We start from the raw sequence: 12,266 nt of genomic DNA, 5'->3' as shown, positions 1-12,266 counted from the left end.
TAAAATGTTGTTATATTATGCGCTTAGAAATTTGTTACATTATCGACTGGGTTTCCACATTATTGCTTTGTGTTTAATTACTAAGTAATAATAATTTATATTTGTATATACATTATTTGTTCACCCATTTAAAGTCCAAAGGGGATTTGTGTTGTTATTGAGGCATCAATGATACTGACAAGAAGTTAATTTAGTCGCACAAAAATGCCAGCACAGACAATTAAATAAGTAAATATGTGCAGTAATTCAAAGTGTTTAACTCTTTAAGCTAAGTGATAAAAGGTATAAGTCTACACAGGTTACGTATTCCAATGTCTTGCAATATGTCAATGTCTGTTGCTGTAGGTAGGCCTTGAAAGCTGTAAAGAGAGGGAGCGGAAATAAGCAGAAGAGGGCATGATTTTGTAAACTAAACTAAAAAAATGTCCCTTCCCTCTCTGCTCCCCCCTTCCTATACTTGTCCGCCATTGAGGAGTGTTTCGTTACGAGCCCCTGTGACTGGGAGGGAGATTCAGGTTCATCGATTTCCTGAACCTTTCAGTAAAAAACTCCTGACTGGTCAGAAATGAGTTTGGATTGGTCTAAAATCAAAATGGTCAGACGTTCATTTCATTGGCTAATTGCTGACAGATGGCGATGCCATTTCTTACAAACTAAATTAAAATGATGGCTCTTAAATTATAAAGCACCTTTGGGCAGTGGTGTAGTCTATTTTATTGTAGTGGGTATACTGTGATGATTCCCTCCCAGCCTCGTACAAACCCGTCCCACCGGTACGTGTACGTGTGTGGCGCTTATGGGGTGTCGCACCACACTCACCAACGCAGGGGTCTACAACCCGCTGATTTAAGAGTATAACGATTATCAACAATCATGGAAAGCTGAGTAGGTTTATCAGTTTTAATAACAGTATGAACAAATAGAACACAAAAATGAAAAGTTGTCCTTTGTATATCTATAGTAGCAATAGCACATGCTAAACAAGGACAAAATCTACTCAAAATAATTTAATGAACTGTTTACAACCATGGCTAACCAGTGCATGAGAAGGAGATGACAGGAGACTAATGTTTCACTCTTTCAATTGCTCTAATTTGAGCTCTTACTGTTGTTATCTAACATACCATACAGTAATTGAATTATGTAAAAGTGTGAAATTACTGCACCTTAAAAATGACCATGAATTAGCTATACTCTCATTTGCATAGTGATTAACATTATGAATTTCAATTGTGTATACCAACTGTATGTTGGCTGACATTTAGCTACCTTTTTTTCCCTCCACTCTAACCAAGGATGCCTGTTATTAAATTCCCTAGCCTGACACCCAGTCTGAAAGGCTGGCCAGGGGGTTCTCATCTAAAAGTAACAAGGAGATATAAAGTGGGATTAAAACATTGTCTTCTGTTGACTACTTATTATGTAGTTTACACATTAATATGGGAGGACTGGACACACACGCGCGCGCGCGCGCGCACGCACACACACACGCACACACACGCGAGAAGGAGGGGCTCGGCCCGCCAACTAACGTGCAGAGATGCAGGGGCAGCTTCGCGCTTCGTAACAGAGACAGGGCAGAGCGCAAGCGCGCAGGGGGAATTTTATGAATGGTGAATGTAGGAGATAACTTCCCCTGCTTAAAGTATTTTATTGCAGTTATACCCAACCGGTATTTGCGAAAAATAAACACAGAAGAGAAAGATCTGTCACAAGACGATTGATACGTATCCGTGCACATTTTTAAGTGGGTATACGCAAATCCTGGTGCGTTCCTAGTGGGTATACGGCGTATACCTGCGTATTACGTAGACTACACCACTGCCTTTGGGGATCATTCGCATTCTCCTCCAAGATATTTTATCTGTCAATTTGTGTGTTTGTATATGAAGGCATGTTGTTTGACTGTGTATATGAAGGCATTGGGTTTGAGTGTGTGTCTGAATGTGTTTTTTGAGTGTGTGTCTGAAGGGGTATTGTTTGAGTGTGCTTCTGAATGTGTTGTTTGAGTGTCTGTCTGAAATAGTGTGTTGTGACTGTGTGTCTATGGCCATGGTTTACGCATTCAAGGGAGAAAGTGGTGGCCCTGAAAAAAATATTTTTTTCGCTTGTGAGTTTGTTAATCGTATGTGTGTGTGTGTGTGTGTTTGTGTGTGTGTGTGTGTGTGTGTGTGTGTGTGTGTGTGTGTGTGTGTGTGTGTGTGTGTGTGTGTGTGTGTGTGTGTGTGTGTGTGTGTTTGTATCCTGTCAGATTCTGCTTCCAATGGAAAGGGGATTTGAGGGGTTCTCAGCTTTTCCATTTCGCACCCAGAGCCACCACCAACCACACAGTACCCCCTCCGCCCCTGCACACACACGCAGGGATGCACAAACACAAACACATACACACATACACTCACAGGGATGCAGGCACACACACACAAACACACACACACACACACACACACACACACACACACACACACACACACACACACACACACACACACACACACAAACACACACACACACACACACACACACACACACACACACACACACACGTACATTCACAGGGATGCAAACCAATCCCGCATGGGCTCTGACGTCACGAGACGCTCGTAATCCTTAAAGGGACAGCGATCCCTGAACCACCAAGACAGTAAACGACATGCCTAACACAATTGAAAGAACAACACATAACAAAATACTGTAGGTGAATTATGTTACACTCACTACAACCCATTAAATACGGTATGATTTCTAGATGTCATGGCAACGTCCGCTCGCGACACTGGACTTGAGAGGCATCGACGCGGACACTCATTCACATAGCCAAAGACAAGAGAATAGATGGCTAGATAAAATAAACATCAAGACATACAATTCTAAAAAGAACAGATGAAGCAGCTACCCTTTTTTCCTTACGTGACACAAACCAGCACTGCAAACGTTCTCTCCCGCTTGAGATGACGTCTTTCTTCATAGGTTCATGGGTCTGATGCACCGATTTCCCATGCTGATATCTCCGGAGATTCTCGGGCATCTTCGACAATTTGGCTATAGATTGTGTCATTACACGCTAAATAATATAATTATAGCCTTATTATATATATAGCCTATATATATATATATATAGGCAATATATATAATTAGGCAATATATATATATTTATATAGCATTTGTGGTTTTGGCATAAACATAACTAGGGTGCACTGTACTATCTGAGAACACCCTTTCTGAAGACTCTCTCTCGCTCTCTCTCTCTCTGTCCCTCCCCCTCTCTCTCGTACCGTTTTGTGGAGCACGTTAATTGTCTGAGAACACTCCCATTCAGAATGGTTTACATTTCGTTCTGTGTAGCACGAAAAAAGTCGGACAATCGTGCTCTGGAACACGCTTCAATAGATTAACGTTTGTGCGCATGAGCACGAAATCGCGTGGTACCGGGTTGTATCTGCAGCAGGGAAATAAGGATAGGAAAGGAAACGCGAATGAACCGGTACATTTCCAGTTTAAATCTCTTGCTTACAGCTTTCAGTTACAATGGGTGAGATCGAGCTATATTGAAATAGTAATTCATCAAATTTACTGCAAATAATTAATCAAATTTACTGCCACATAAATTTATAGCTGAACGCATTGGCTTCTTGCCATGTTCGGGAAATTGTTATCTTAGCATACTGACTAATTTTCTGGTTAGCTGAACGCTAATGACTCAATAGCAAAGTATGGAGCCCAAAGCAATGTTCACCATGTGTGTGTGTGTGTGTGTGTGTGTGTGTGTGTGTGTGTGTGTGTGTGTGTGAGTGTGTGAGTGTGTGTGTGTGTGTGTGTGTGTGTGTGTGTGTGTGTGTGTGTGTGTGTGTGTGTGTGTGTGTTTGAGTAAAAAAATACAGCAGAAGAATGAGAGGACGGCTTAAGAATAAGGAGGGAAATGGAGGGCTGTCCTTTGTGACTTATGCCCCGTCCACACTGAGCCGATTTTTGGGGTGAAACCGCATAAGTTTTGTGCGTTTGGGCTGACCGTCCATACGGATCCGGCGGATCTGGTGCCTGAAACCACACTATTCTGAAACCATGTCCCAGGGTGGTTTCAAATAAAACCGTAACGATGCGGTTTTGTGTTAGGATTTTTGTGGACGCCTGAAACGCAAACGATGACGTTATCGCCCCTCCCCATGACCCTCTAGCTTTAGTGATTGGCTAGCCCTTGGTGTCTAAGAACGACAACAACAATGATGGCGGACTACATGCCCCCCCCGGAAGCTAACGGAGCTAAGTGGAAAAGAGTTAGGGAATCACTGTTAATAGCATGGACAGAATCACTGGATTCTTTAGTTGGATAGAAGTTTTCACCTGCAGAATAAAGAATTGTGGAAAAAATGTGACTACGAAGTGACATGGTAAATAGCAGCCCCACAGCTGGGATTGATCACAGCGTTTTCTAGCCTGATGCGTCTCAGTTTGTTGTGAACACAAATTGAATCACACTATCCCATGCATTTGGTGAAGTTTTCCATTATGTTTTTGAGAAGGACAGATTGGGTTTCAGGGTTTGTCAATGGAAGGATTTTTTATTATTTTTTTCGAAATTTTTAAGTATAAAGAACAGATTCAATTATGCTTTTACGCTTAATTTAAAGAGTAACAATTACATTCTTGTCAAACATTGAGTTGTTAACTTAAGCAAAACCGAATTTCCGAACTTCAATGTAAATTAATTATTAATTAGCATGTCCAACACTGTTGGACATAATTAGCATGTCCAACACACAAATGTAGCCCTTCTGCGGTTTCATGGCCCCCGTTGGCCGAAGCCCTTTCAATCTCCGAATTTAAAATTATATGTGAGCTCACTCTACTGAGAGAGGTTGTGTTTGTCAAAACAGATGGAATGGTTGTCGGAGAAATGCATATGCCGTTTTGAGAATCGCCCCCCCGGAGGTCGTGCACACCACATTCAATCCAGACTGACGAGCCATACGTTGTCGTTCCGCCGGATTATGGCCTTGGTTCATGCTTGGCTCTAACATCACCGGTCAGCCCCTTCTGAAATGAGGATGCTGTATGCAAATGTCTCTAAAACGTCTAGAACTGTGCTGTGTTGTGCACACTTTATTTCCATTTTATCATTCCTATCCTTTCCTAGGAAATCTATCATGAAACAAGTTTCAGTGCAATGTTAAGTGTTTGCTACTATTGTTTCTGCGATGCGGTCACCGGCCAACTGTATGTGCGTGTTCAAACAAAGGTCTCTTAGAAACTGCCCCTATGTTTGAAACAACTTTGATCTAGATCCTATCTTGATTCAGGGTTAGAATTTAGATAATTCTATCATGTAAAAAGGGCCAATATCTTAAATAGATTCGATTTCCAGGCCGTTGGTCCGCTGCGTCTGCCTATATTAAACCGATAGAGACCGATACTATATTCATCTCTACGGGGAAATGAAGGCTTTACAGCAGCTCACATGAAAAGCACAATAGCTGCATATTATACGGCTATTGTTATATATATTAACAATTAAATAAAATGTAATGACAAAACATTCATATGAAAATGTTGTATTCCTCTCTGTGTCTAGCCCACTCTCTCACTCTCTCTCCCTCTCTCTCCTTTCCTTTCGCATATTTTCTAGAGCTCTCTTGCCCGGGGTACTCCCATTCCCATCCTTATCAGGAAGTGTAGACGGGGTAAACTGGGGTGTCTGGCTGCCGTGGACTCACTCTGACTTTTGACTGCTGGATTATGCAGAGCACACAGGAAACGACTGTGCAGCACACTCTTTGATGTTGGCAACGTTGTGTGTGGGTGTGTGAGTGTTTGTTTGTGTGTGTGTGTGTGTGTGTGTGTGTGTGTGTGTGTGTGTGTGTGTGTGTGTGTGTGTGTGTGTGTGTGTGTGTGTGTGTGTGTGCTTGCGGGTGTGTGTGAGTGTTTGTATGCACATTTGTATTTTCTTTTGGTGGGGATGGAATATCATCCTTGCATTTAAAATCACGTTATTGCGTCAGGGTCTGCTTGACTGCATGTCAAATTATGAGCACATAAAAATTTCTTCCTCTTTACATTTCATTCCATATTTTCTCTTTCTCTGTTTCTCACACACACAAATGCATGCAGACAAACAAATGTACACACAGAGACAGACAGACAGACAGACAGACACACACCCACACACACACACACACACACTCATAAACACACACACACACTCATAAACACACACACACACACACACACACACACACACACACACACACACACACACACACACACACACACACACACACAGACACAAACTCTGCTTCCTGGGGGAAGAGGAGCAGTCTTTGTGCATGGGTTGTATGGAAGTCCTGAGGTTTGTGTCTTGAAGCCGGCAGTTCGGGACCTAATTAGTAAAGAGCCCTAGATTTTACCAGTCCTCGTGCCTACCAGCTCTATCCTCAAATCTAGGACAACCAAGACACACACACTGTACATATGCCTAACACATACACCAATACAGATGCAAAACAGATACACACACTGACACACACACACGATCAGCAGGGTGAATAAGAAAGGAGCGGAACATGTGATCAACACAACCGAATGAATAAGGCACCGTTACAATTCTGTGCCCTGGAACCACAATGAAGACGCTACAATTATCAACCTAAACATAGATATCCTACCTGTTACAGAGGGATTGGCGTAAATTATTTTCATCAAACTACTATTCCCATTTAACTGTCTTTTGTGTAATTTGCACTTCTATTTATTGCAATCGCTTGTAGCTATTGTGTTATTTTGTGGTTGTAGATGTTTTTGTTCTGAGAAAGTACAAAATTAGGGTAAACTAGAAGGACCCAACTACTTTAATTGGGGCATGCAACCAACACAAGCCTCACACAGCCTCACCATAACCGACTATTTGTCATATCAGCCAAATATAAGAGCAAAAGTGTACCGTGAAACACAATTCCCTTAGTCACAAAATAGGCTACAGCCGTAATGACTTTCTGTCTTAATGACAGAAAGTCATTAAGACCCACGCAGCCTAGCCTACCTCCAGCTGGCTTCAGTCAACCACACTCCAAATGCACTGTTTGTTGAGGAATATAATATTCAACAACGTGAAAAATAGATACAAATGTCAGCGTTTCAGTCAATACTTTCAAAAGAGAAATTACGAACAATTTCTCGAAATACATTCCGATCTGCCAATAACTGATTTCGGCAGTCACAAAAGATGATATTTGACAGAAGGCCTAAGAGTAACTGAGGTACTAATTTCCCTAACCTTTCAATATCCTGATCATATTATTATTAAATACGATATTATCAGAGTAATACTGAAAAGGAAAACCATGACCAAAACCATGATGTGGCAGCGGTGGATAGAGGGCGACGCAAAGCAAAGCAAAAACAGTTTAATTGGACAACAACAATACCTCCTCACTGAAAGAGGAGGGGAAGGGCACACTGCACGTTATTCAACAAAGTTATCGATGCAATCACACAGGAGCACCAGATGCGTTGGCGTCTGATCCTTTCAACACAATCAATGTCCTAGCGATGGCAGCCACATCGTAGCATCACAGCGGCGAGAGACGAGCAGGAGTCACTTACTTGCAGTGCTTGTGAGGGCCGCTGAGTGTCTCGATGACGAAGCACTCGCCACTGTTCAGACAATAGGTCAGGTCCCGCTCGTGGCACGGCTTGAAGTGCTCCGACCGCAGAGGTGGCACGGTGGGAGAGGCTGTGGTAACAACACACACAGGACTGTAGCGTTAGCTCTTAGCTCTAAGCTCATCCAACATCCCTGTCAACATCACAGTCTGACAGAAGAACAAAAAAACACCATCTGGTTCATTTGTCAAGCACGTCGACACACATGCACGGGATTTTGGCTTAAAATTATTTGGTAAACAAAATTTAAATGATGAATAAGGAATTGAATCGTCAAATGAACATTTGATTTAGTGTTTGACATTGTGACTTCAGATTAGCACTGCATGGGTAGTGTGTGGGTGTGTGTTTTTGTGTATATTTATGTGTGTATGTGTGCATGAATGCACGTGTGTGTGTGTGTGTGTGTGTGTGTGTGTGTGTGTGTGTGTGTGTGTGTGTGTGTGTGTGTGTTTACGTGTGTGTGTGTGTGTGTGTGTGTGTGTTTGTGCGTGTTTGTTTGTGCATGGAAGTGTGTGTGTGTGTGTCTGCGTGCGTTTACATGCATGCATGTGGATTTTTGTGTGTCTGTATGTGTGTGTCTGTGTTTAAGGAACCTATATGAACATAGTGTGTCTTCTATAATCAGGCCTTCTGACAACATAAATTTATCTTACTACACCAAACTAGCCTTTCACTCTTCACGCTTCATTAGAATCATCTGTCTCTGTCTGGCTCCTCTAATCTAGTAACAACAGTCAACGCAGAACAAACCAAAACACACCAAATCAAGTCCTCCATTTAACGAGTGAATGTGTGCGGTACTCAGCATGGAAATCAAATTTGTAATTGCTCAACAGAGAAAACTAATGAATGAATACAGCGTGTAGCTTTTTAGTGAAAAGCAAGCGTGTTTTAATAATTGTGTTCATAGTACTCAAAGGATTACCACAATAATCGTTGTTTTCACAAGATATTTTATCTTCTCCTCAAGAAACTTCCTCAGACAACAGCGTAATCACCCACAAACGCTTTTCACTTAGCACAACAGAAAAGAAAACACATTGTATGAATGCCCCGAAATAAAATATACCTTGCAGGTTTCCAGAACAGACTAAGTGGCTAACGGCCAATTACTCACAACCCAAGTTGCCATCCTCACGGCTGGCTGCCACCCCACCACAATGCACCGTGGAACTACACCAGGCTACACACAATACCTTGAAGATATTGTTTGTTTAGACCCTGTGATGTCCCCAAGTAAAAGATGGATGGGGAGCCTGTAATGATGTATCCCGCTGTGATTAATACGGCCGGGAAGTCGCCACTGTTGCTGGAGAGCCGGATGCCCCCCGGTGATACATCAGGGGGGCCCGGGATGAAGGCGCTCTCAGGGATGTGTTTTAGTGCGCTCTGAGTCTGAACACGCTTTATGTACAAACTATAGGAATCCTCCATAGAGCTCTGGCTTAAACCATCGCTAAACACCCGATTCACAGGGGTGTCATCGTAGGGTGCTTTCAGCTAGCGCTCATAACACTGATTATGGGTGTGCTACCTTAATGTACCAGGATAATGGACGCACCGGTAGGTACCTTGGTTTGGTCTCCTACCCGTTTCCATACCAGGATTCGACCCGTAATAAGGGTGACGAGCCACATCAGTGATGGTCCAACTAGGACCTCTGTGAACCCAATCTACTAAACTCATCATGAGGAGGAACACAGTGGGACCTCAGTGCCGTTTTAACATGTCAAAAAATGGCAAAGTTTCAAGAACCGTATACATAAATATATACTGTACTGCCCCGATGTATTGCCTCTCTGCATAAAATGCAGATGGGCCTCTAAACATATTGATTTGACTCATAGCGGGTTATGCATATTGAATGAGAGAAACAGCAGTATGTTGAGATGAGAATAACCAGGAACAAGCTCTGACATATTCAAAAGGGGCATATATACGTCACTTGCTCATACATTGTTGTCAAGGAGCATGTTTTTAAGAACCTGGAAGATGGCTTCTATCCCAATATGTGAAATGGGAATAACATGGCAAATACATTGAGAAGTTGTAGCAGTAGATTTCCCACAGCCTGGAACATTGTGTGTAGTACATGTGTATAACAAACACAGACATGACAAACATGATTTCATTACATAACCTGTAATGTTATAGTGATGTGTCTTGACTGTGCATTTAATATTTTTCATTATATAACAATTCTACATTTGCCCTTATTAACAAGGATTATTTTCAAAGGGTGAAAGTAATTTTAAACATGATATTTGAAGACTGGTTGGCCATTATAAACCTTGGGGTGTTTTGGGAAAGCAGTTTAGGTTTAATACATTAATGCATGGCTTAGAATGTTGAAAAAAATCAAAAAGCCAGTGATGACGAAGAGCCATGTTCCAATTAACACCACACCACAGCGCTGATTGCTTTTGCCTTTTTTGTGGAAAAGAAAAATGAGAAAGCTTTAAGAGGTTCCCACCGGCAATTTGTCAGCAGGGTGTTTGGAACATGTATCCGGGAGAAGCCATGCAAGCAGAGAAGACATGGTTAAGTGATTACATATCTGCTTTCATAAATGATACGGCCATTAGAGTCACATTACATCTTCCTTGTGATGTTTTTGTGAAAAATACAGGGAAAAAAGTTGATGAAATTGTCAAATCAACATAAAGTTCCAGACGGGAACAATATTAATGTCAACCAAGGTTATCCGCCCTGCTAGATTTCAATTTCTATTTTGAGGCGGAAGAAATGTGCAACAAGCGTGTTTGGCTATAATGAGTGGGTGAGGTAGGACATTTTGATCCATCACTCGGCTCCTTAATTAGGAGCATAATATATAGTGTATGGGGAGGCTGCTGATTGGCCCCCGGGGGTAGCTAGTAATATCAAACAGTGTAGATAATTGGCATGTAAGGAAATTTTGGGGCCATGTGAGGTCAGGTTAGGATGGAAGGGCCAATGAGATTGCAATACCTGTTTGGTTGAATAATGTTGTTGAAAGTTGAACCTCTGCATAAAACTAGACTAAATCATATTTAAATGTGATTGTAACAAATATGATTCACAGTTATTTACAGATTAAGTCAATTCCAGATTAGGAGGATTCAATACTTATTTTTATTTATTTATATATATATAGTTGTATTTATTTTATTCAAATGTTTTATTCTGCATTTTTCTGGAGGGACTGATTCAAATAATATGCAGTAGATCTGAAGCGTGAATAATAGGAATGCTTGGGAAATGTGTCAGTGATGAGGAACTATTCTGCCTGAGATGCATTAATCAATGTCCCTTAATCCAATTACATAATATGAGAGAGAACTTTGAGCCAGAGAACTATGAAAGAGAGAGAGATATCTGGAGAGAGAGAGAGAGAGAGAGAGAGAGAGAGAGAGAGAGAGAGAGAGAGAGAGAGAGAGAGAGAGAGAGAGAGAGAGAGAGGGAGAGAGAGAGAGAGAGAGAGGGACACACACACACACACACACACACACACACACACACACACACACACACACACACACACACACACACACACACACACACACACACACACACACACACACACACACACACTGACATCAAAGAGTAATAGAGCTGTCCAATTATCCATGTCCCAGTGACACCGTCATTGACTTGCATCACGACAAACTCTGCACATGCAAATGCATCAAGCAGCCAGAATTCACAAAGAACTGTTGATTCGATCCAAACACTGTCCTCCCACCCTGCCACACTTCTGCTACTGGAGGCATACAGGGTTAAGGGATTTGTTCTAACTCCACGGATTTCCCTTCAGAGCCCCTGCTCGGACAAGGCCACGGTTAACCTGGCGCTGATGTGACAGTGCATCTACAGAGAGGACGGTGGTTAGCTTCAGTCGCCACCCAGGTGGCCCAAAGCCCTGCTGCTTACACTCTATGAAGGCTGCCATTTTGAGTCAAAAAATCATTCCAGTCCAATGAAACCAGTGGCTCTGAAGAAGGAGCATCGGTCGCAGGCGGCAGACGTCAATCAATCCACGGGAAAAACAACCCAATTTACCTCCGCTGTGCTTCGCGGCAAGAGACAGCGTCGTGTGGGATCAATAATGCGCTGGGTGGTGGACAACATACTGTGTGTTTACTCCTCTCCTTCCACGTCTTTGTATCCCTGACTCTCTCGGTTTGTTTGGTTGGTTATATTTTGCAGAATATGATAATTCTCTCTGTTCCTGACATTTGGGTCTGGGCCTTTGAAGAGTGGTAGCATACTGGTGGCAGTGTACTAGCATTGGAATAGCAGTGGTGGACCACTGCACTTCTTCAAAGGTAGCGTAACTCAAAAGTATACGTTGCCCTTATTCCATATTCAGATTTATGTTTCTGTTTAACCTGGACCCAAGCATCTGACTATGGCCCCGTCCACACGAAGCCGATTTCATGGCGAAACCGCAAAGGTCTTGTACGGTTCGGCCTTCCGTCCACACGAAGCCGGCGAATCCGCTGACCGAAACCGCAAACTTCTGAAACCACCCTCGGAGGTGGTTTCAAATCTGTCCGGTTTCGTTTTGGTTTCGTGTGGACGCCTGAAACCGACTGAAACCGCAAACCATGACGTCATCGCCCCACCCC

The 12,266-nt window shown here is 42.5% G+C and overlaps 1 protein-coding gene across 1 annotated transcript in view; it reads right to left on the bottom strand.

Moving 5' to 3' along the window:
• Window positions 1–12,266, bottom strand: part of nrg3a (neuregulin 3a) — a 288,224-nt gene that overhangs the window by 112,963 nt on the left and 162,995 nt on the right. The window contains exon 2 of the mRNA XM_030379043.1: window positions 7,594–7,723. Coding sequence (XP_030234903.1) covers window positions 7,594–7,723 — 130 coding nt within the window. The remainder of the gene's footprint in view (window positions 1–7,593; window positions 7,724–12,266) is intronic.

The sequence above is a fragment of the Gadus morhua genome, chromosome 15 (genome assembly GCF_902167405.1).
Source record: "Gadus morhua chromosome 15, gadMor3.0, whole genome shotgun sequence".
NCBI classification, from domain to species: domain Eukaryota; kingdom Metazoa; phylum Chordata; class Actinopteri; order Gadiformes; family Gadidae; genus Gadus; species Gadus morhua.
The sequence above is the reverse complement of the archived record's forward strand: the minus strand, read 5'-3'. Positions and strand labels throughout refer to the sequence as shown.